General features: G+C 57.3%; 1 protein-coding gene across 3 annotated transcripts in view; it reads left to right on the top strand.

Annotated features, from left to right (window-relative positions):
* The window catches only part of LOC142920245 (protocadherin Fat 1-like), a 44251-nt gene that overhangs the window by 14704 nt on the left and 4068 nt on the right, over window positions 1–25479 (top strand). Inside the window, exons 2-14 of one of the 3 annotated variants that reach the window (XM_076062755.1) lie at window positions 1145–4514; window positions 4647–4771; window positions 4874–5066; window positions 5359–5423; window positions 11585–11896; window positions 12055–12268; window positions 12713–12852; window positions 17063–17353; window positions 17705–17915; window positions 22271–22473; window positions 22753–22906; window positions 23289–23531; window positions 24501–24869. In XM_076062755.1, the coding sequence (XP_075918870.1) occupies window positions 1265–4514; window positions 4647–4771; window positions 4874–5066; window positions 5359–5423; window positions 11585–11896; window positions 12055–12268; window positions 12713–12852; window positions 17063–17353; window positions 17705–17915; window positions 22271–22473; window positions 22753–22906; window positions 23289–23531; window positions 24501–24869 (5770 nt within the window). In that variant the 5' untranslated portion in view covers window positions 1145–1264. Of the gene's footprint in view, window positions 1–1144; window positions 4515–4646; window positions 4772–4873; window positions 5067–5358; window positions 5424–11584; window positions 11897–12054; window positions 12269–12712; window positions 12853–17062; window positions 17354–17704; window positions 17916–18238; window positions 20696–20718; window positions 20828–21616; window positions 21705–22270; window positions 22474–22752; window positions 22907–23288; window positions 23532–24500; window positions 24870–25479 lie in introns of those variants that run through there. The other 2 variants (XM_076062754.1, XM_076062753.1) reach the window with 2 other exon arrangements.

Genomic DNA, 25479 nt, shown 5'->3' with positions numbered 1-25479 from the left:
CGTCCCTCTTCTCTGCGATGCACCACACGCATTGTTGCTCTCGAGGCCATGCCCCGGAGCTGGCTTGCTGTCCTCTTCCGAGCTGCTGTGTCTTCTTGTCGAGCTGATGGTCGCCATCTTCTGCCGCTGGTAGCTGCGATTGTGATGTATGGCCCGTGTCTCTCTTTTTATGCCAAAATTTCTTGTTAGTATCTGATTTCCCGAGGATAGAGGATTCGTTTTGGCTTAGGAATAACCCTGACTGCTAGAATTATTATTGATGCTTCGGTCAGGTGTAGAAAATTATTAAAGGTGAAAATAACATTAGTATTGAATTCATAAATGAGTAATGATCCACTGATGTAGATTGTGGCTTGGTTTTTAAGTGGAGTGAGTGTGAGGATCGATAATGTTAGCTTCATCTTTGGTCGCTAAGTTTTGGAATTTTTACCATTTGTTAGCAGAAGCATGAAAAAGTTCACCAAAACAAAACGCCTGTTTGTTATCCTTCGGCGGGGGCGGGGGGGGGGCGTGTGTTTTTTTAATTTGACTTCATGACTGACCGTTTCCGTTGGTGGGAGGGGAGGGTGTCATTATCTTTGCGAGAGTGATAAGACAGCTGCTCGAAAGGGGGGGGGGAGGGGTTCTGTTTGTTTGTGCTCCCAGCGACCCCGCGAGTGATTATATGAAAAAAAAATATTGGCAAAATCATTAATATAAAAAAATGGAAAAAGGCCTATATATACAACAGTGCCACCCCACCCCCCACTGGCTCCGCCACTGCTTCGAGCGATCGTTGAGGAGTAATTTGGCCGCCGCAAATGTCCACGTTGGGGATGGGTCTCTGGAAAAGGTGGTCGGGAGATGTCACCTCCCTCGCCTGGTACGCAGGAGGTCGTGGGTTTGATCCCAACCCTGAAGACGCCTGCTGCTGTAGATTTGGAGTTTACATTTCTCATCATCATCACGGTGGCTAGGAGATGTTAACTACTGCGCCTGGTATTTGGCCACGTGACGACGATGATGAGCCACTTTGCTGAGCTATCGTTTACGACGGCCAGTTCGCTACTGAAAAAGCGCTACCCGGTAGCTCGGTGGGGGGCGCCTTGCCTGGCAAACTTAAAATTGTTTGGTTTATGTTTGGTCTTGATCTGACATATTACAGGAGAAGGAGGACCGATACCCCGTTGGGAGCGCCGAACGAACCCGGAGACTTTCGTGGCACCCGCCTTTCCGACCGCTGCTCGGTCTCGTCATTGTCGTCATTGCCTCTCGAGTGCAGACCATGACGCTCGACAAGATGGCTTCGGCGCTCCTCCCGCTGCTGCTGCTGCTGCTGCCGCCGTGCGGCGGCCAGCCGGAGCCGCCCTTGTGCTTAGCCAGATTTTTCTACAGTGCCACCGTCTACGAGAACTCCGCGCCCAGGACGTACGTGGAGAGCCACAGCAGGATGGGGTTCTACATCGGCCGCTCGGGCTCCATACCCACGTACTCCATCGTATCCGGGGATGAGGGGGCCGGGTTCACGGCAGTGGGGTTCCGCTTGGGTGAGACTTTAATCTTGCGCATCCGCACGGGGAATGTGCCGTTGAACCGCGAGGAGCGCCCCGGCTACGTACTGAGGATAAGGGCGGTCACCTGGAGCCGCCGTTGTCTGGCGTTCATCACGGTCTACGTCCGGGTGATGGACCGCAACGAATTCAGCCCGCTGTTCTCGATGTCATCGTACGGCGCGAGCGACTTCAACGTGCCGGCGAGCACCGTCGTCCTCCTCGTCGCCGACGACGCGCCGGCGGGCACCGTCGTCGTTCGCGTCGCCGCCACGGACGCTGACGAGGGCCCCAACGGGCGCTTCCGTTACGCCCTGGCACATCACATGTTCGCCGTGCATCCGACGAGCGGCGCTGTAATGCTCGTCAAGAGGCTGAAGCCCGATGATTGGGGGATGTACATATTGAAGGTGCTGGCCGTCGACAGCGGTGGCCTGTCCAGCTCGGCGCGCATCACGGTGAACGTGGTCTGGGCGAACCAAGACCCCCCGCGCATTGCCGTCGTCGCGACCCGCGGGCCGCGGGCGTCATTTGCCGACCCCGCCGCCTCGTACGCCGAGCTCGCAGTGGAGGACAACGACGGCGGCCCCGCGGGGGAGATCAGCGCCGTGGAGATCATCGCCGGCGACCCCCTCCGAGCGTTCTCCGTCACCCCGACGGACGGAGCCGACCCCGACTCGACCTACGCGGTGAGGCTCTCGGGGCGGGTAGACTGGGCGGACTTCCCCTTCGGGGTGAACCTCACCGTGCAAGCGCGCGACGGGGGGAGGTCGCCAAAGCGCTCGCGTCCCGTCACGGTCACGGTCCGGGAGGGCGGCGCCGCCGGCGCGTTCGAGCGGAGCGTCTACGCGGGCGCCGTCGAGCGGCGGTCTCCGCCCCGCGCCGTCGTGCTCGCGGTCAGAGCCTCTTGCGGCGCGCGGAGCTGCCGGTACGTCGTCCGAGGCGGCGCCGATGGCTACTTCTTCGCCGTAAACCCCGCCACCGGGGTCGTCTCCGTCCGCAAGTCTCTGGCGGCGGTCGACAGACGCCGCCTCGCGTTCAACGTCGGTACCGACGTCGGCTCGGGCGTCGCCAGCGTCACGATTGACGTCGTGGACTACAACGAGCACGCCCCGGTCTTCGAGCGGCCCAACTACTTCGCCTCGTTGAGCGAGGACGTCCCGGCGGGCACGTTCGTGCTCGTCGTGCACGCCACGGACAAGGACGAGGGGTACGACGGCCGCGTGACGTACGGCCTGGCGGACGCCGAGCCCGGCCCATTCGCCGTTGACCCCTTCACGGGCATCATCGTCACGACGGGGCCGCTGGACCACGAGGAGATGGCGGGGGTCTACTGGCTGCACGTGCGAGCCTCGGACTGGGGGACTCCGTTCCGCCGGGAGGCGGAGGTGATCGCGACTGTCCGCGTCGCCAACGTGAACGACAATGCGCCCGTCTTTGTGAGGAACTGCGTGGGTGAGATCCCCCGGGACCTCCGGCCTGGCGAGCCGATCTTCACAGTGTTGGCAATCGACGCCGACGACCTCCGGCCAGTGCTCTATGGCATCGCGTCTGGGAACGAGGGCGGCTTCTTCGCGCTCGACGACGCCCTTGGCGTCATGACGCTCGCGCGTTCCCTGGCCGACGTCGCCGTCGGGCCGGCGGGGGCCTTTCACCTCGGCCTCACGGCCACCGACGGGGAGCTCTCGGCAGAGACGTTCCTGAACATCTCGGTCCTGGACGCCCGTCCCGGTTGGAGGCCGTCATTGCAGTGCGTGGCGACGGAGATCGCCCAGAGGATGGGCGAGATGTTCCACCGGGCGGACCAACGGCGAGACCGCCCACGCCCTGTCACCGCCAGCACCGTCAATCGGCACGTGCCGGCGTTCGCCGCCCCGGCGGCCGCCGTGGAAGTCCGCGAGGACCTGCCCGTCGGGGCAGAGGTCATCCGAATGGAGGCCGAGGATCCGGACGACGGCTTCGAGGGGAAGCTGCTATACGCCCTGACGGACGACGGGGCGAGCGGCTTCACCGTAGACGCAGAGACCGGCATCGTGAGGGTCCTGGTGCCGCTTGACCGTGAGGCCACCGCCTCCTACTCCGTGAACGTCGTCATCCACGACCTGGGCACGCCGCGGCGTTCCGCGAGCGCCACCCTCCGGGTCGTCATCTTGGACGTCAACGACAACCGGCCGGAGTTCTCGCGGCGTGCCTACGCGGTCCGGGTGCCGGAGAGAGTGCGGCCGGGCCACGAGGTGCTCCGGCTGGAGGCCGCCGATGGCGACGAGGGTGACGCGGGCTCCGTGCGCTACCGCCTGCTGTCCGACACCGACCTCTTCCGCGTGGACGCCGAGACGGGCGCCGTGGAGGTGGCGGCGCCGCTGGACCGCGAGCGGCGCGCCGAGCACGCGCTGCTGGTGGAGGCGTCGGACCTGGCGCCGGAAGAGAGCCGCCTCTCCTCCGTCGCCGCGGTGATCGTGACGGTGGATGATGTGGACGACCACACGCCCACGTGCGCGCCGGACCCCCTCCGTCTCCGCGTGCCCGAAGACGTCCCGGTGGGGGCCGTCCTCGGCTGGCTGGACGCTCGAGACCCCGATGTGGGGCCGGCCGGGGAGGTGCACTACACGCTGGTTAGCGTGGACGAGGGGGACGGCACGTTCACGGTGCATGTGACGAGCGGGGCCCTGCAGCTGGCACGGCCGCTCGACTTCGAGAGACGACGCCGCTACGACCTAACGGTGGCCACGCACGACGGCGACCCCAGGGGGCCACCGTCGACCGTCTGCCGGGTGACGGTGGAAGTGACGGACGTGGACGAGAACAACCACGCCCCGCGGTTCGCGGATTCCATGGACAGCAAACGCGTGCCGGAGGACATCCCCGTGGGGACTGCCATCTTCACCGCCACGGCCACGGACCACGATGAGGGTCTGGACGGGGAGGTGCGGTACTCCCTCTTGGGCGGATCCGACCTGGGGGTCTTCAGCATTCATCTGGAGACCGGTAGACCGCACCCACTACAACCACCACCACTACCCTCCTTCTCCCTGCTCCTCATGGTTCATGACGCCGGCTGACGGCTCACGCTGGTGCCCGTCTCTGCTGCGTGTCGTTCACGGCGTTTCGTGACGGCAGGGGTGATCGTCACGATGCGGCCGCTGGATCGCGAGACGGTGAGAAGCTACTGGCTCGAGGTGCGCGCTACGGATCGCGGAGTCTTCCAACGCTTCTCCACACTGCACATCTACGTGGAGGTGCAGGTACGGAAACTCGCGCGCACTCAACACGTGCGTACGCGCCGCTGCGTTTTAAAACGGCACGATGAGAGTACCATGTGTGGTTCCCCCCCCCCCCCACCCAAGGACGTGAACGACAACCCCCCGTGGGTGTCGCAGACGTGGTACCAGGCCGACGCTATGGAGAACTCTCATTCCGTTATATTCCAAGTGAAAGCCTGGGACCCAGACAAGGACAGCGTGCCCCGGGGCAAGGGCCTCACGTTCAACATCGTTAGTGGAGACCCACGGGGAATGTTCACCGTAAACAAAACGTCAGGTGCGTCCGGTGGTGGGGGAGGAGAGCAAATTCACAACATTTACAATTGTAGTGTATGGTGGACACTACACGACACTTCTATACACCACAGAACGTGCCAATTCATTACTAGTACAGCACTAACATACAGCAACATTTACTATCGACGCATTTCCATTTGACGCGATGTGACTCAACAGAGTCCGACATCACGATAACGAACTTCCCCCACCCCCCCCCCCCCCACCGCGTGCGTGCATGTGCCGGCCGGCATATGGTTGTGGTTGACCTCCGGTGAACCGACTCGGCACAGGCGTCATATCTAACACCCCCGACAAGTCGCTGGACAGAGAGAAGCAGGCGGAGTACGAGCTGGAGGTGAGAGAGTCACTGTGAGGGTGGTGGTGGTAGTGATGGGGAGTCCCTGACCCTTCATGATGGTGAGCGGGCCCAGGTAAAACTTCGTGGCCGGGAGTCGGAGCCGTTTCTGCGACAGGGATGTCCTCTGGCTCCTACAGTATTTTATCTAACCTACTAGCAGGAAGTACCCGGCGTTGCCCGGGTAAAAAAATATATATTTCAAAACTTCTCTTAAAAACCTTACATATACATACACAGATACTAAGGTATTGTGAAAGCCCGGTGGGCCGTTTGTCCATTTCTCCACCAACAAAATTATAAGAGGCTTGCACAAGTCCAAAAAGTCATAGAAAGTGTGGGGTACATAGTTGATCTAAAAGGTTTCTGAAAATTGTCGACCCACCCCCTCAAAAAATATCTTTATCCCCGCGTAGGTATATATACCTACACACCCTTAATACAATAGAGTAAGTAGTATCTCTTGCCTCTGTAGTTGTATCTACTGACTGTATAGTAGTATCTACTGAGCCAGTAGTAGCTACTGCCTGTTTTGTAGTATTTAGTGACTGTAGTAACTACTGACTGTAGTAGTATCTACTGGGCCTACAGTAGTATTTACCGACCCTATAGTAGTAACAACTAACTGTATAGTAGTATCTACTGACTGTGTCGTAGTATTTACTGACTGTAGCAGTATTTACTGACCGTAGTGGTATATACTGACTGTTAGTATCTACTAACTCTATAGCAGTATCTACCAACTGGATAGCAGTTTCTACTATCACTACAGGAGTGCATACTGGCTGTGGTTGGACCTGCTATGATTACAGCAGTGCATACTGTGGTGGTTCCTGCTTTCACTACAGCAGTGCATACTGACTGGTGGTATCCTGCTATGACTACAGCAGTGCATACCGACTGCTATGATGACAGCTTTCACTACAGTAGTACATGGTGACTTCATCTTATATATGAAAGGGAAATTTGTGAATGTGTGTCTGTTCGAATTGTTTAGCATACTTGCCGACATGCAACCAACTTACTGTATATTAAACGAGAATATGCGATTCTAAAAAAATCTACAATCTTCGATTCCTTTGTGCAATTTAAAGAATCGATTCTTGGTGCGCTCAGGTTGAATTTAAAATTACTGAGTTATATATTTGCATTGGTATGTTATGTTTTTAAGTTTTCAGAAGTTTTAAAATATATTTTTGCCCCGGGCAACGCTGGGTATATCGACTCTATAGCACAAAGTCCTCACCTGACAAGAGTGGCGTGTTGAGGCCTAGTACCATGCAGAGCCCCCGGCCTCGCCTAGATTGCCCCCCCCCCCCCGTGCTAGAATAATCGTGTAAAGGCACGATAATTTTAGTATCTACCGACCCTATAATAGTAATTGCACACATTGGGGTGGGGGGGGGGGAGAGAAGAGGACGTGACACTTTGATGAATTTACCTCGGCGTCGCGTGTAAATTTTGTTTGCATTTAGAACGTGAATGAGAAATGGCGTCCACCCTGCAGCGACGGCGTGCGCGCCCGTTGCCAGGGGCAACTCGCGTCAGCGTTTCGCGCATGCGCAACGGCGTGCTTTGTCGCGAGCCGGTCGGCAAAAGTAAATTACTAAATAAAGATAGATCACACCAAAACGCGATTTTAACCACTTTTAAGGTGACGGATGGGAAAACGAAATGGCCTATTCGCACCGCGGAGCCCGGGGCGTGCCGCCCGGCAAATTTTTTTCGACGCCAATCCCACGGTCCGAGAGCCAAATCCCCCGCAATTGAGCGTATGCAGACAGACAGACAGAGAGACAGACAGAGAAAAAATGCCTTTTATAGGTTAGACTTGCGGTTAGTACCCAGCGTTGCCCGGGCGAAAAAGGCAGACACACATGGACTTACAAACAGACATGGACCCATACACATAGAAACCCACTGACTTACACGCACGCAAACACATGGACTCACACACACAGACATCAACTTGAGAGACACATGTAGTTACACACACAAATCGACTCAAACACACAGAGTTACACACATATCGACTCACACATACATACATAGACTGCACAAGAACAGCCGCCATTCGCCACTAAGTGGCAGTGACATCACCACAACGCTTGCACCTTGAGGCCACGTGAAGTGTCGAACACCTGCTGGCAGGAGGTCACGGGGCAGACCCAGATGGCACAGGTCGACTGAGATGACTAGCAGATGCACCACCTGTGCCCTGTACCCTGCTAACTTGCTGTGCTTTAGCCACACGGTGCACCGCTCGTTTTTGTGAGCGTCGCTCCTCCGCCCTCCGTTGTTGTTGGAGGCCGACTGCCTCCAACTGGCCTGTAGCGTCTTTCACGAGGCTCCTCCACAGATACCGACCTTGACACCGCTGGTACCAGTCATCGACAAGTCCACTCAGCTGCACATCGTCCTGTAGCATATCACTCCATCTCTTCTCTAGCGCCCGTTTAGAGACCTTCGATCCGGTGGAACAAAAGGTGTTTAGGCATGCGGTGGCTGGGCATGCAGGCTACATGGCCCAGCCAACGCAGCCTTGCCTGGCCATGCAGGCTACATGGCCCAGCCAACGCAGCCTTGCCTGGCGTAGGAGGTCACCAATGGGACTTTGTCCAGATCTTTCAAGTATTTGTGAGCTCATCACACAATCCAGCCTGGTTAAACCCAGGAAGGATCATAGGCAGGCCAACCTAAATGTTTATAACCGGCGAAAATGTTGCATTAGGGGGGTCCAAGTTTCGCAAGTGTAGAGAAGGGAGGGAATGACCGTGGGCGAGACGATGTGGAGCTTCGTGCGGAGCGAGAGACCAGGTAGCTTCAGCGCAGTGTTACACAGCCGATGAAAAGATAATGCCGCTCAACTGATTCAGAGTGAGACCTCTGGTGTTAAACCGGAGCCAGTCATGAGTACACTGGGCAGGTATGGGAAACTCTGCACTCTCTACAACTGGCCCATCACCAATTGTGAGTTATGGGGGTGGATTGTCCGATGGTACAAAATACCCAGGCAGGTGCTTAGTTTTGGTGGGGCTGATGGCAAGGCCCCACCTCTTAGTGGCAAGCTCCAGGTTGAGCAGCAGCGCGTCCAGCTCCTCTTCTGAGTGAGCATTAATTACCAGACCATCGGCATACATAACGTGTTTGGCCAATAGGGAGCCATCGATTGACCGCACCCGGGCATCGATGAGCCTCCCATTGTATCTGTTCCAGATGTGAATTCTTCCGGTAGAGGCATTGAAGGCTTAACGAAATACCTGGTCCAAATATATGTAAAAGAATGTGGGAGGCAGTGGACATCCCTGTCGCACCCCAAGATGTACAGTGAGTGGCTCTGATTCACGGTTACGTAGTTTGATGTGGGACCGCTCACTATCATGAAGGTCCTTAAGGATCGTGAGCAGAGGGTCAGGGACTCGAAAAGTACGAGGAGCAACCCAGAGCTCAGGCCTAATGATGGTATCATAGGCCCTGAGCAAGTGAATAAAGCACACATATGGACTAACACTCACACATGGACCTACAGGCACGCAACAAAATGGACTAACACTGACTAACATGGAGCCACGCACACACAGCGACAAACACACATGCACATGGACTGACACACACACATATCAAGTCACACACACACATTGACTTACACACACACATCGAGTGACACACACAAATACATAGACTCACACACACAGACATGAACTTACACACACATACATATCGATGCACACACACACACGGACTGCCACACATAGACACATTGCCATACACACATCGACTGACACACAGACTCCCACACAAACATACATGGACTGACACACGCACATAGAGGCACACAAACAGGGACTGAGACACACACATGGGCGTACGCACACACATGGACGTACGCACACACACACATGTACGTACAGACACACACACATGGACTCACACGCACACATGGACCAAAAAACACACACATAGAAAGAAATTGATTTACACTGACTGACAAGGAGCGACGCACACACACACACATTGACTCACACACACACATGGCCGCAGACATGCACATCGACCCACACACACACATGGAATTAGACGCAGGCGTTATTACTGTGAAAGAAGTAACTTAATTAAAAAAGAGTAGTTTTTTTACACACACACACCACACACACACATGGACTTACGCACACACCACGACGGTATGCACTATGACTACAGCAGTGCATACCGACTGTGGTGGTACCTGATTTCACTACAGCAGTGCACACAGACTGTGGTGGTACTTGCTTGAACTACAGCAGTGCAAACCGACTGTGGTGGTTTGTGGTATCACTACAGCAGTGCCTCGTGATTGTGGTGGAACCTGCTATCACAAAGGCAGTGCATACTGACAGTGGTGGTAGCGGCTTTTACAAAAGCAGTGCATACTAACTGCGGTGGTAGCTGCTATGATAACAGCAGTGCATACTGTGGTGGTACATGGTTTAACAACAGCAGTGCATACTGAATGTGCTGGTACCTGGTATGATTACAGCAGTGCATATCGTGGTGGTACCTGCTTTCCCTGCAGCAGTGCAAGCATATTGTCGTGGTAGCTGGTATGATTACAACAGTGCATACAGTGGTGGTACCTGCTTTAGCTACTGGAGTGCATACGGACTTTGGTCCCTGCTTTTACTACAGCAGTGCATAGTGACTGTGGTGGTCCGTGCTATTACTACAGCAGTGCATAGTGTGCTTTCCCTACAGCAGTGCATGCAATTGGCGTCAGTGGGTACGGTCGAGCTCGTGCAGTAAGTAAATAAAATAAGAATGGCACTAAATCGCTAATTAAACTAATTTTAAGTTGACGGCTGGGAAAACGGAATAGCCTATACCAAGCAGGGGGCTCGGGGCGTGCCACCCGGCAATTTTTTTCGGACTTGAACCCCACCGTTTGAGAGCCAAATCCCCCGCAAGCGCGCGCACGCGAAGACTTTTATATATAAGATGGCGTATGTGGGGATAATGGGAAAATGTCGTTCGTCGCCAAACAAATGGCAAAGTCGTGTCGGTGGGGGCTAAGTCGACTCTGGGAATCGACACCGAAGCGTAGGTTTGCAGTGGCCCCTGCATGAAAACGACGGAAAGTGCAGCGGATAGATAAAGTTGTGCACTTATTTATATAAATGGCTATTATTGCGACCACGTCTTTATGCGCGAGGGAATGACACTTATGCAGACGTTTTCTCTTTCAAAATAGCTACTTTTCTAAATATCACTGTCCTGCTCACAAAACAACTACTTTGAGGGGAATCATCGCGTTTCCTGTACTTTGGAGGAACCAGCAGCCACCTCATATCCCTGCACTGAATGCTATTATTACGTCTTCTTCATTCTAACATATTTACACTTGCCCCCTCAGTACGGGGGTTGAGCGGCGACATGTCAATCATGCTTAATTGGTGCACATCAGCTCATAGTTACAGGTAGGATAAGTTGATTTTTTCGTTGACTTTCATTTATTTACCAATTTATTTATTTTTTGCTCGCGCAAAATGTTTGCACAAAAATGTTGGGACACCATCGCCCTCACTCTGAATTACTCATGGCAGACGCCTGCATTTCCCCCCCTTGCTTCTTTCACTTAAGTCACGCAGATAGAAAACTATTATTTTAAAAGTTAGTAAATATGAAAGTAATGTGTGTGCGAGTCCATATGCGTGTGCGTCATATGAGTGTGCAAGTCGATGTGTGTGTGTCTTTTTAGGGCAGTTGTGGGTTGGAGAAGAGATAGAGTGATGTGGTATAGGAGGGTGTGGAGCTGCGTGGACTTGGTACCAGAGGTGTCAAGATCGGCCTCTGTGGAGGAGGCTCGTGAAGGACGCTACTGGGCAGTTGGAGGCAGCCGCCCTCCAACAATGGAGGGCGGAGGAGCGATGCTCAACAACGAGCGGAGTGCCGGGTGGCTAAAGCACAGCAAGTGGGCACATGTTGTGCATCAGCCAGTCAGTTGACCCATTGCACCTGCTGGGTTTGTCCCGTGACCTCGTGTTAGCAGGCGTTCGATGCTTCACGTGGCCTCAACGTGCACATAGCCTGGCACAAGCATCGTGGTGATGTCACCGCCACTTAGTGGCTGAATGGCGGTTGTTGTTGTGCATGTGTGTCTGTGCGTGCGTCCGTCCCACCGGTGCCAGGTGTCCATCGTGGATACCGGCGTGCCCCCGCTTGAAACGAGGGTGGTGGTGTCGGTGAACGTCTTGGACAGAAACGACCACACCCCACGCTTCCCCAGGGACCTCCAGCACGTCTACGTGGTGGTGGCGGATGACGAAACGGAGGTGGAAATCGCACGTTTCTATGCCACCGACGCCGACTCGGGCGACAACGCCAGGATAGCGTACGGCATATCGCCACAAGTAAAATATCGCATGGACGGCTATCAAGGAATCGGAATCCTCTTCACCCGGAGAAACTTGCACCGTGCGGGGACATCCGACACCATGGAGGTCAGGGACATACTCCATCCTCCACCCTGTTCCCCCCGCATCCCGCTTCCTCCCTCCTCCACACGCAGACACGCGTGATGATATCACTCCGACCTCTTATCACCGCGATGATTCGACCGCGAAACGGAACTCTCCAATCTCTGTTGCCGGCCCCGCAGCTCACCGCCATGAACATGGATTTGGACGCAAGAAAGGTGTCTACCAAACTGCGTGTGGATTGGGTTGCCGCTCCTCTGCCGCCGGAGACGCCCCCGGCCTTCGCCCAGAGGTATCATGCGGTCACCGTGGCGGAGACGGCCGCCGTGGGCTCCGTGGTGATTGCCCTGCCCACGCAGAGCACGGCGGGGAGCCTCCTCTGGTTCAGCATCACAGGTCACGTGGTGCCACCACACACATCCCCCCACCCCAACACAACCCAACCCATCCCAACCCACATCATGATGTGTTAACGGTGACATGATGATGGGTCAACGGTGACATCATGATGATGGGTTAATGGTGACATGATGATGATGATGATGGGTTAACGGTGACATCATGACGATGGGGTTAACGGTGACATCATGTTGATGGGTTAACGGTGACATCATGATGATGGGGTTAACGGTGACATGTTGATGGGTTAACGGTGACATCATGATGGTGGGGTTAACGGTGACATCATGATGATGGGGTTAACGGTGATATGTTGATGGGGTTAACGGTGACATGTTGATGGGTTAACGGTGACATGATGATGATGGGGTTAACGGTGACATGATGATGGGTTAACAGTGACATGATGATGATGACGGTAGGGGCACCGCGTGTTGACAGGCGGTAACGTGGAGGACCGCTTCTATGTGACCCAACATGGCGGTGTTGTGGAGTTGGCCCAGCCGCTGGATGCCGAGCAGCGCACCTCCTATGAGCTCACCATCAGGCTCACCGATGGGTCCAACGCTGTAACCACCCTGGTGGGTGGCCACGCGTGTCTGTGTGTGTGTCTGTCTCTGTGTGACTGTGTGTGTCCGTCTGTGTGTGTCTGTCTCTGTGCGACTGTGTGTGTCTGTCTGTGCGTGTCTGTCTCTGTGTGACTGTGTGTGTCTGTCTGTGTGTGTCTGGCTCTGTGTGACTGTGTGTGTCTGTCTGTGTGTTTCTGTCTCTGTGTGACTGTGTGTGTGTCTGTCTCTGTGACTGTGTGTGTCTGTCTGTGTGTGTCTGTCTCTGTGCGACTGTGTGTCCGTCTGTGTGTGTGTCTGTCTCTGTGTGACTGTGTGTGTGTCTGTCTGTGTGTGTCTGTCTCTGGCAAAACAACCCCCAACCTCCTCGCGGTGCCGGACGGGCAACTCTGTCGTGGGCAGTGCTGTGGGGGGAGGTCCAATTTCGATTGGCTCCTCCCCTCATGGCATCTGTGTCCACCACAGGGGCTAAACAGGGGCTCTGGACGGGTGCGAGGGGCTGGTAACCCCTCCACCTTCAATTAATTACCACTAAACCGCGAATTAAGTATATAACTAATAAGCTTGTGCCGGAGGCCCCGGGGGGCCAGGCGTCTATGACGTCTCCTGGCCAAACCCCAATTGGCGGAGCCAGGAGATTGAATATGTACCCTCGGGGCTCCTCCAGAAACAATGAAAAACCACTACGGATGGCCACGTGGAATGTTCGAATGCTCACTGCGGAGGAGAGGCTGCCACTCCTCTGTCGGGAGCTGGACCGGTACCGCCTGGATCTATGTGGCATTCAGGAGGTCTGGTGGACCGGTTCTGGCTCCTGCCACCATGAGGGGTGGACAGTCCTGTACTCGGCGCGGCAGACTGCCAAACAACAGGGTGTGGCTCTTCTTTTGAACAAAAGAATGAAGGGGGCGTGGGAGCGTGGGAAGCTGTAAGCCCCAGGCTACTTTGGGCTCGCCTTCCCATCAACCGGAGGCGAGGAATGGTGGCCGTGGTTACTTATGCCCCCACCGAAGATTAACATCCGTGGAGGGATGCAGGCAAAGCCGATGAGTCAGATGCCTTCTATGACCTCCTGTCACAGGTGCTGGCTAAAGTGGCCCCTCAGGATAGAGTCATCATGTTGGGTAACTTCAATGCCCGAGTTGGTCATGATGCTGGCACCTGGTCTGGAGTGATTGGAAGGCATGGGCCAGATCAGCTCAATAACAACGGTAGGAGGCTGCTGGATTTTTGTGCAGCCCATGGGCTTGTAATTACCAACACGCTGTTCCGGCATCGGCGCATCCACACAACATCATGGATGCATGCCGGGTCCAAGCAAGAACATCTGCTGGACTACATAGTAATGGCCAAGCAGATGCGAGCCCATGTCCTTGACACCAGGACCTACCGTGGAGCTGATCTGCCCTCTGACCATCGACTAGTCATCTGTAAGATGTGCCTGCCATTCTTCCACTCCGGTGGTGGGTGTACACCCAGGACCCCATTCCAACCTAAAGTGGCCTGGTCTCAGTTATCTGATGAAAGTTGCAAGCGAGAATTTCATCATCACTTGCGGCTGGGATTGGCATCGTCCCCGACTCCTCCTGATGTCGAGGGTAAATGGGCGAGGTTTAGGACTGTGACTCATGCAGCTGCAATGGCTGCTTTGGGTACGCGGTCCAGACCTCCCCAGAGACCCTGGCTGACAGAGGAGGTGTTCAGGATGGTTGAGAAAAAGCGACAGGCCCACTGTCATCGGCTACAGAATCCCACGTCAGAGAATGAGGAGGCTTACCGCAGCCTTCGCTCGGAGGCAAGGATGGGTGGTGGTCGCGGGTTGCTGAGGAGATGGAGTCTGCCTCAGTGGCCCATGATCACAAATCTCTATTTAACTCCATCAAAAAAGTAACCTGCAGCGCCACACCTATTACCATCATTAGGGGAAAAAACGGTGATCCAATCTCCGACCCCCAGGAACAGGTTTGCAGATTTGCTGAGCATTTCTGTGAGGTCCTGGGGGAGGGAAAATCCCTCAGCCAAGAAAACATCGTGGCACAAAGTGAGGATGACCCTGCTGAGGCTGCGGTGCCTCAAATATTGGAAGAAGTCACCCCCTGTGAGTGACTGGCTGAGGTGCCATCTGTTGAGGAAGTACTGAAGGCGATCCGGAGTCTGAGACCAGGAAAGGCAGCGGGCAGAGATGATCTCCCCAGCGAAATGCTGAGGGAGGGTGGCGTTTGTGCACAGACTGCCCTATATGACATCATAACAACAGTCTGGACCACTGGACGGGTTCCGCAGGATTGGAAGGATGCCCTGGTTGTCCCCCTTTTTAAGAAGGGGGACCACACAGACTGTAACAACTACAGGGGCATCTCACTCCTCAGTGTGCCAGGAAAGGTCCTGGCAAGGATTATTCAGCATCGCCTTGCCAGGCATGCTGAGGAGAGGCTTGCGGAGCCCCAATGCGGTTTCAGAAAAGGGCGGTCCTGCACAGATGCCATATTTTCTGTCCGTCTGCTACAGCAGAGGTGTATGGAATTCCAACAAGACCTACATCTCTGCTTTATTGACCTGGTCAAGGCCTATGATACCATCAGTAGGCCTGGGCTCTGGGTTGTTCTTCGTGCTTTTGGAGTACCTGACCCTCTGCTCACGATCATTAAGGACCTTCATGATGGTAAGCGGGCCCGGGTAAAACTACATGGCCGGGAGTCAGAGCCATTCCCTGTACACCTTGGGGTGCGACAGGAATGTCCTCTGGCTCCCACATTATTTTGACCACGTACTTCGTGAAGCCTTCAATAGCTGTACCGGGGGAATCTCCATATGGTACAGATATAATGGGAGGCTGATCGATGCCCGGGTGCGGTCAAGGGATGGCTCCCTATTGCTCAACCACGTTATGTATGCTGATGATTTGGTAATAGCTGCTCATTCAGAGGAGGAGTTGGAGACGCTGCTGCTGAGACTGGAGCGTGCCACTAAGAGGTGGGGTCTTACCATCAGCCCCACCAAAACTAAGCACCTGCCTGGGTATTTTGTACCATCGGACACTCCACCCCCACGGCTCCCAATCGGTGATGGGGCAGTTGTGAAGCGAGTAGAGAGTTTCCCATACCTGGGCAGTGTGCTTATGACCGGCTCCAGTTCAACAGCAGAGGTCTCACTCCGAATCAGTCGAGCGGCAATATCTTTTCATCGGTTGCGTAACGCTGTGTGGAAGCTACCTGGTCTGTCACTCCGCACTAAGCTTCAGGTCTTCTCGGCCACGGTCATACCCTCCCTTCTCTACGCTTGCGAAACGTGGACCCCCCTAATGGAACATCTTCGCCGGTTAGAAACATTTAGGCTGGCCTGCCTACAATCCATCCTGGGTTTAACCAGACTGGATTGTGTGAGGAGCTCACAAATCTTTGAAAGATCTGGGCAAGGTCCCATCGGTGAGCTCCAGCGGGCAAGGCTGCGATGGCTGGGTTATGTAGCGCGCATGCCCAGCCACCGCATGCCGAAACAGCTTTTGTTCGGCCGGATTGAGGGGGCTAAACGGGCGTGGCACGGGCTAGAGAAGAGATGGAGTGATGTGGTACAGGAGGACGTGGAGCTGAGTGGACTTGCTGATGACTGGTACCAGCGGTGTCAAGATCGGCCTCTGTGGAGGAGGCTCGTAAAGGACGCTACTGGGCAGTTGGAGGTAGTCGTCCTCTGTTGTTGGAGGGCGGAGGAGCAACGCTCACAACAACGAGCGGAGCACCGGGTGGCTAAAGCACAGCAGGTTGGCACAGTAGGGGGCACAGGTGGTGCATCAGCCAGTCATCTCAGTCAGTCGACCCGTGGCACCTGGGTCTGCCCCGTGACCTCCTGCCAGCGGGCGTTCGACACTTCACGTGGCCTCAGGGTGCACATAGCCTGGCACAAGCGTCATGGTGATGTCACCGCCACTTAGTGGTGAATGGCGGTTGTTGTTGTTGTCTGTCTCTGTGTGACTGTGTGTGTGTACGTCTGTGTGTGTGTCTGTCTCTGTGTGACTGTGTGTGTCTGTTTGTGTGTCTGTCTGTCTCTGTGCGACTGTGTGTGTCCGTCTCTGCGGGCGACGTGGTGACGTCACGAGGCAGGGGACGGCCGCGGTGGCCACGTGAGACACGCGGGGGGTATCGTCACCTCTCACCACTTCCTCCTCACCGCCACCCACATCACCGCTGTACTCACCCCCGCTACCCTCGCCCCCCCCACTCCCCGCTAGGTGGAGGTGACGGTGCTGGACGTGAATGATAACCGGCCCCGTTTCTCCCACGGCTTCTACAATGCGACCGTCGCCGAGGACTCTCCTGGCGCCGTCGTCAGCCTCCGGCTGGAGGCGACTGATGCCGACGCCGGCGACGCCGGCCGGTTATTCTTCTCGCTCGTCAGCTTAGGCGGCAATAACGCCGCCGAGAGCATGCGTCTGTTCCGCATTAACCCCGTCACCGGCGAGGTCACAGCTGCCGAGGAGCTGGACCGAGAGGCCAAGCAGAGCCACGTACTCACCGTCATGGTGAGGGGGCGCCACGCCGGGTGTGTCTGTGTGGGCACTATACGTAGCCGACTGCTGATCGAAGTTGCCGACGATGATTATGATAACGACGACGATAACGACGACGCCGTGACCATCGTCTTGCGTGGTGACCATAGTGTATAGTAGCGTGTAGTGTAGTTTGTCACGTAAACAAACCGTGTCACCGATCGCCACGTTTCGTTAAGGTGACACCAAACCTTGCCGATTGGCCATGTCGAGCGGCGGTGACGCAGTTTGACGGCACCGCAGCGCCGGAGAAATGGAGGCTGAACCTTAGGAAGATGTTTCTAAGGAGCTTACTCTCTCACTCACTCTCTCCCGCGCGAGCAGGTGCAGGACACCAGGATCCCCGTGAGGCGAGCGTACACCACGGTGTTGGTGAGCGTCATCGATGACAACGACCACACGCCCGTCTTCACCGTCGACCCCTACGAGGCCTACTTGGCGGAGTGGGCGGCCGTGGGCTCCACCGTGATACGCGTCAATGCGTTCGACCGCGACGACGGCCCCAACGGCAACGTCAGATACAGCATCAAATCCGGTGACCGCTTCACCACCACTCCCTCTCCCGCCGCCACTCCCATCCCACCGTCGCCACTCCCACCCACCCGGGGGGAGTTTCTGCACCGGGGCACATTTCCAGCGTCGTGGTTTCTTCGTGGCGACGCTCTGTCGCGTCTCTCTCCCCGAGCGAGTCGCGGGTCCAACTCGGATCGCCGGGGGGTGGGGGGGCCAGGCAGCCGACGGGGCGCCGAGGCTTCCCCCGCGTCGTTTGTCCTCAACAGCTCCTTTCAGTTTTGACGACGTGAACTGGCGCTCGTCCGACGACGACGATTCAAGACGCCCTCCGAATTCCCCCGACAGGAAACGTGGGGAATTCCTTCGCCGTCCACCACACGCTGGGTGTCGTCTCTGTGGCGCGGAAGCTGAACGGTTCTGCGGTGGAGAGCTACGAGCTGATGGTGAGGGCGGAGGACCACGGGCGCCCGCAACGCTCCACGGTCGCCACCGTCCGCATCGTCGTCAACGCGTACGGCGTTCCCCCCAAATTCGCCCCCGTCGGCGTCGACGGCTCGGCGGAGGTCACCGAAGGCGCCGTGCCCGGGAGCTTCGTGCTCGCGGTGAGCGCCTCCGGCCGGTCGACGGTCACCTACGAAATACGGGAGGGCGATTCCGAAGGCGCCTTCGACATCCACCCGACGTCCGGGGTCGTCGCCACCAAACGGCCGCTGGACCGCGAGCGGACGCCGTCGTACCGGCTGACGGTGCGGGCCATGGACGCGGCGAGCCTCTCGGCGGACGCGTCGGTGTCGATCCGCGTGCTCGACGAGAACGACAACGCGCCCGTCTTCGATCGCCCGCGCTACCGCGGGGCCGTCGGCGAGGAGGCGGTGGCGGGGACCCCGGTGCTGGACCCCGACGGCATCCCGCTCGTCATACGAGCCGCCGACGCGGACGACGGCGAGGGGCGCGCGACGGTCGCCTATCGGATCGTCGAGCGCGAAGCCAGAAAGTACTTCTCCGTCGACCCACGCACGGGGGCCGTCAGGACGGCCGGGGCCCTCGACCGCGAGACGACGGCCGAGTTCCGCTTCCGGGTGACCGCGTCGGACGGCGGCAGCCCGAGGATGTCCGCCAAGACACCGGCCGAGGTGACCGTCGCCGTGCTGGACGCCAACGACTGCCCGCCGGCGTTCTCGACGGCCGCGTACGAGACGACGCTGATCGTGCCGACCCGCGCCGGCGTCCGCCTGCTGACCCTGGCGGCCTCTGACCCGGACGTCGGCGCCGTGTTGACCTACCGCGTCGCCTCGGGAAACGTCGGCGACGCGTTCGCCGTAGACACGCGCACCGGGGACGTCGCGGTACGGAACGCCTCCCTCCTCGCCGCCGGCTATTACCTGCGGGTCGAGGTGTCCGACGGGAGGTTCTCGAGCGCCGCGCGGGTGAAGGTCTCCGTGCGGGCGGTCGGCGGCAGGCTGCGGGTTCCGCCAAAGTACTCGGCGCATCCCCGAGAACAGCACGGCGATCGCCGCGGTCGCCGTGGTCATCGCGACGGGTGGAGATCTCAACGAGCCGCTCGTCTTCGGCTTGCTCGACCCGAGCGGCACGTTCCGGATGAGGCCGACGGCGGGCATCCTGGAGACGGCCGGCGTCGCGTTCGACAGGGAGGAGCGCGATCGCTACGAGCTGCTGGTGGAGGTGAGGGGCGGCCCGAGCGTCGCTCGCACCTTGGTCGAGGTGGACGTCGAAGACGTCAACGACAACGCCCCGGCGTTCGTCGGCCTGCCGTACCGCGCCGTCGTCAGGGCGGCGGCGGCTCCAGGGAGCGCCGTGCTCACCGTGGCGGCCCTCGACCGGGACGTCGGCGAGAACGCCAGGGTGAGGTACTCCTTGAGGGACGACCACGATGGCCGCTTCGTCGTCGATCACTCCGGCGGCAACATCTCGCTAAGGAGGAGCTTCGCCCCGGACGCATCGGGCGAGGACTTCGTCGTGACCGTGGTGGCGACGGACTGCGGGGTTCCTCCGCTGTCGTCCGCGGTCGACGCCATGGTCACGGTGCTCGACGAGGACGCGCCGGCGTTCGAGAGCCTCTCCCACGTCGCGTGGGTGCCCGAGGACGTCGTGCCGCCCGCGCCGATCGCTCACGTCCACGCGACGGCTCCGGGGGGCCCGCCTCTCGTTTTCTCCATCGTCGACGGCGACCCCTTCGAGCAGTTCTCCGTCGACTTCGGCACGGGCGTCGTGAGCGTCGTCGGCCCTCTGGACCGCGAGACGCGGGCCAACCACCGCCTCACGGTGCGGGCCGCATCCCCGGCGACGGGCCTGCACGCCGACACGAGCCTGGACGTCATCGTCGGGGACGTCAACGACAACCGGCCGCTCTTCGCGCGGGGCGCTTACGCCGCCACGCTGTCCGAATTCGCGCCCCCGGGGACCTCCATCGTCCAGGCGAGAGCCGCCGACGCCGACGCGGGCTCCAACCGGGCGCTCCGCTACGAGATCGTGGACGACGGGGAGAAGGGCGGCGAGGGATTCCACGTGGACCCGGACAGCGGGCTGGTCGTGACCACGGCGCCCCTGGATCACGAGCGAAGCCGGCTTCGTCGTTTCTCGGTGCGGGCGACGGACGGCGGCTCCCCTCCCCTCGCCGCCTACGTTCCGGTGACCGTCGCCGTCGAGGACGAGAACGACAACGCCCCGGTGTTCGAGCGGCCGCTGTATGAGGCGTCCGTGAGCCGGTTGGCCTTGCCCGGGCACTTCGTGGCCGTGCCGAGGGCGTTTGACGCCGACGCGTCGGACGCCCACCGGCTCCAATACGCCATCGTCTCCCCCTCCAGGGACGACAATCGCGAAGCATATCGCGACATCGAGACCAGCTTCGCAATCGACGTCGAGACCGGCGTCGTCTCCGTCATCGGCGACAGCCTGCGATTAGGCCTCGTCAAGGTAAGGTAATTTACCTTTTTTACCGGGTAAAAGGGTAAAGGTAAAGGGTAAAGGTGTCGACATGCCAAGGGGTAAGGTAAAGGGTAGGGTAAAGGTAGCTCGGAAGAATTACCCGGTAGGGTAAAGATAGCGCGAAGTATTACCCGGTAAATACGGTGCCTTGTTTACTGCTAAAAGCTCCGTGGCGCAGTCCGTGGCCTTCATTGAATAAGTTATATTTTTTTTACTTTTTTAAAACACGCTGTTATGAAATGTACTGTACGAGTAATGTAAGAACTCCACGACTCCAGGAAGTGGCCCCGAAGCTTGCCACAACGTAAGGGGCCATGGCCAATTACAGCCAACGTCAGTTGACAGTGGGCAATTATACGCAAGCCGAAACATAACATATAAAAAATAATGTTTAAAAATATTTTATTTTTAATGATAGTATATAGTATTGTCATCAGTATGACATAAGTATACCAAGTATGCAGTTGAAACCACATTGGGAAGTGGGTTAAAATTGAGTTACAAGATTTGAGGCTACAACAACGGCAACAACAACAACAGAGTGAGTTAAAAGAAAGCGTGTAAAATTGGAATAATCGAGAATATTCTATATGATAAAAGCGCACTACCTAGCATTTACCTGTTTTAAACCTTTTTCATGTGTAGTACCCCAGTAATTACCCTGTAATCGGGTAATTTGTATGGAGTAAGGGTAAAAGGTAGGGTAGAGTGATTGTATTGTGGTAGGTAAAGGGTAGGGTAAAGGTAGGCTCGTTGTTTTTACCTTACCTTGCCGAGACCTACCTGCGATGGCGGCCGCCCGCCCGCTACCGCCTCCGGGTCTCGGTCACGGACGGAACGTTCGTCAGCGTAGCCACGGTGGCGGTCGACTTGCTGCCCGCCTTCGAGTTGCCCAAGTACGCGATGGAGATCCCCGAAAACTCAGAGGCAGGGACCCCAGGGAGGGCGCTCCCCGCCGAGGTGATCTTCGCCACGGGCTACGCCAACAATCGCCCCCCGCGGTTCTCGGACTCGGTGGTCTACGTCCGCGTGCCGGAGGACGCGGAGCCCGGCCTGGCATTGGCCGTCATCCGGGCGGACGACGCGGACGCCATGCCGGAACACCGGCGGCTTACGTACCACCTGACGGGTAGTGTATAGTAGTTAGTAGTGTATAGTGTAGTGTACTGGTACAGCACGACACGCGTTGCGTTGGAGAGTGAACCCACCGCTACATTTACAGTTGGCCGCGGAGACCCCCCCCGCGTTAAACCGACTCTCGTCGTCAAACTCTCGGTCACATTCTTTGGGTCTTTCGGTAAATGAAAAATTTATAATGATAAAATATCGCGACGTTTCGATCGCAACACAAGCAATCGTCGTCGTGAGAGAGAAATTAAAACTCCCTCTCCGTCACGACGGCGATGGACGACCGCGTCCTACCCACCGCAGGCGGCGACCCGCTGGGCCACTTCTCCCTCGGCCCCGTCAACATGGGGGGCGAGCGGACGCTGCGCCTGGAGCGGCCGCTCGACCGCGAGGAGAAAGAGTACCACCGCTTGCGGGTGACGGCCACGGACGGCACCTACGCGAGGACGGTCGTCGTGGTCGTCATCGTGCTGGACGTCAATGACAACGACCCCGTGTGTGACAAGGTACCGGTGTCCGTAGACTCGCCGCACAGACCCACACACTACAACAACGACAACCGCCATTAGCCACTAAGTGGTGGTGACGTCACCACTAATACAACACCAACACCACTATACCACTAATACCAACACCACTATACCACTAATACCACCACCACTACTACCACTAATACCAACACCACTACCAGTACAAACACTAATACCACCACCACTACTACCACGACTACCACCACTTCCACCACTACTACCATACTACCGCTGTGCCCCACGGTGTCCCCCCAGCTGTGGTACAACGTCACCGTGCTGGAGGACGTCGCACCAGGAGTCTTCATGCTGAGCGTTTTCGCCCGTGACTCCGACCTCGGCCCTAACGGCACCGTCAAATACTCGCTGCACGACCCCGGAGCGACGCTCTTCCGCTTGCACCCCGTCAGCGGTAACACTCCTCCTGTCACTCGCATAGTCACGCTCCTCTCACACTCCTCTCACTCTCATAGTCGTTAGGGTCGGGATCGAACCCACGAGCTCCTGCGTACCAGGCGTGGTAGTTAACATCTCATAGCCACTGTGGTGATGATGATGAGAGAGACGTAAACTCCAAATTTACAGCAGCAGCCAGGGTGGGGGTCGGGATGGAACCCACGATCTCCTGCGTACCAGGCGAGGTAGTTATCATCACCACAGTGGCTATGAGATGTTGGGAGAGGCGTAACTCCAAATATACAGCAGCAGGCATCGTCGGGGACGGGATTGAACCCACGACCTCCTGCGTACCATGCGAGGTAGTTAACATCTCTCGTCGGCGTGGCCCCGCGTAGGGAAGCTCTTCACACTGGCGCCGCTGGACCGCGAGGCCGCCGCGGTTCACGCGCTCACCGTGGCCGCGACCGACGGGGGCGGCCGCTCCTGCCGGGCGAAGGTCCTCGTGAGGGTGGAGGACGTGGACGATTCGGCCCCGCGCTTCCTCGCGGGGTCGCCCCCCCGTGCCGTCACCCTGCGTTGGCGCCACGCCGGCGTGGGGACGGCGGTGACGAGCGCGCGCGCCGTCGACTCCGACCTGGGTACGGTGACGAAGTTGACGATGACGACGGAGATGATGATGACAATGACGATGATGACGTACACGTACACACGTGAGTGTGTACATTATGGGGAGCGGTGGTGTAGCGGTTAGCGCTACGCCGCGCTACGAACCCGGCGACCGGGGTTCGATTCCCGCTCACGGCCAACACCAGTGACGATTATCTAAACCGGTCCCGGGCCTCCCCTAGGTCGACTCAGCCTCAAATGAGTACCTGGTGCGGTGTGTAAACATCACCAGTAGGGAGGCAAAGGCGGCCGGGCGTGGTGCTGGCCAACCACCCACGCGTGTGCCACAGTGCCGGCCTTTATAGGTGCTACTCGCTGACAGCACTTGCCGCAAAAGTCTGAGGCTACACGTGGGATCTTTGGCTTTGGCGATCTGGACACATTCCCATCGGTGAGCTCCTCCAGCAGGCAAGGCTGCGTTGGCTGGGTCATGTGGCCTGCATGCCCAGCCACCGCATGCCGAAACAGCTTTTGCTTGGCCGGATCGAGGGGGCTAAACGGGCGCGGCACAGGCTAGAGAAGAGATGGAGTGACGTGGTACAGGAGGACGTGGAGCTGAGTGGACTTGCCGATGACCGGTACCAGCGGTCTCGAGATCGGCCTCTGTGGAGGAGGCTCGTGAAGGACGCTACTGGGCAGTTGGAGGCAGTCGCCCTCCAACAACAACGGAGGGCGGAGGAGCGACGCTCACAACAACGAGCGGAGCGCCGGGTGGCTAAAGCACAGCAGGTTGGCACAGTAGGCGGTACAGGTGGTGCTTCAGCCAGTTATCTCAGTCATCTCAGTCAGTCGACCCGTGGCACCTGGGTCTGCCCCATGACCTCCTGCCAGCGGGCGTTCGACACTTCACTTGACTGCCTCAAGGTGCACATTGCCTGGCACAAGCGCCGTGGTGACGCCACCGCCACTTAGTGGCGAATGGCGGTTGTTGTGTGTTTTAGGCCGCCGCCGCGGGGTGACTCACTCTCTGCTGGACTCGGCTGGCTACCGCTTCGCCATCGACGTCCGCTCGGGCCTCATCGTCGTCAAGCGTCCGCTGGAGCGCCGTGCCCTCTACAACCTCACGGTGCTCGCCCGCGCCGGGGGGGGGGGCAAGCAAATCACCGCGGCGATTTCCGTGTCTCTCCGTGACGACGACGTCGCCGCCCCAGCGTTCCGGCGGCCGGCTTACCGCGTCGCCGTGCCGGAGGACGCGGCGCCAGGCACCGTGGTCGTCACCGTGGCGGCCACCTTCGGCGGGGCGGGCGCGCCGAGCTACGGCATCGCCGGCGGCAACGAGCTCGGGGCGTTCGGAATCGACCGGAGGCTCGGTGAGAGACGCGGCACGGGGCACAGACGGCGGCCCTCTTGGGTCTGTTGTATTCGAGCCTTTTCCAAAATTGATATTAACAATAATATTTGCCGTTATATATATCATATTTTTTTTTTAACAAACGGAAAAAATAATTAATAAAACCCGTAAGCCAGGCACACGAAAAACCAGGTGTCGGTCATAAACAGGCCATTAATAAATAAATAAATAATAAAACTCTCGAGGCGAGGATGTTAGCAGCTATCTGCGAAGATCTCCAGATGAACAAGAGTTTGATGTGCCCTAAGGGAGGTCACGCAGAGGGAAGCCCTCCGCAAGCCAGAAATGAGGACGCCCACGGGTTAAACTATTTTTTTAAACAACGGTTCAAAATTAAAATGCAATAACAAGAATAAGCTAAAGTTAGCTGTCCTCGCGCTCACTCCAATCAAGTCCAGGCCACCAGATACATCAGTGAATTATTATCCAATAATTAATTCGCTATCAAATGATTTTCACCTTTAATACTTTTACTGTTAAAACAAAGCTTGGAGACAAAATACCGAGTCACATCAAAGGTTATCGAGAAGGAATGAGGCGAACGGGCAAACTTACGAAAGAGTTTAAAC

This window comes from Petromyzon marinus, unplaced genomic scaffold (assembly GCF_048934315.1).
Source record: "Petromyzon marinus isolate PM22_M1 ecotype Great Lakes invasive population unplaced genomic scaffold, UKy_Petmar_22M1.pri1.0 PM_G_Scaffold_7, whole genome shotgun sequence".
NCBI classification, from domain to species: domain Eukaryota; kingdom Metazoa; phylum Chordata; class Hyperoartia; order Petromyzontiformes; family Petromyzontidae; genus Petromyzon; species Petromyzon marinus.
The sequence above is the reverse complement of the archived record's forward strand: the minus strand, read 5'-3'. Positions and strand labels throughout refer to the sequence as shown.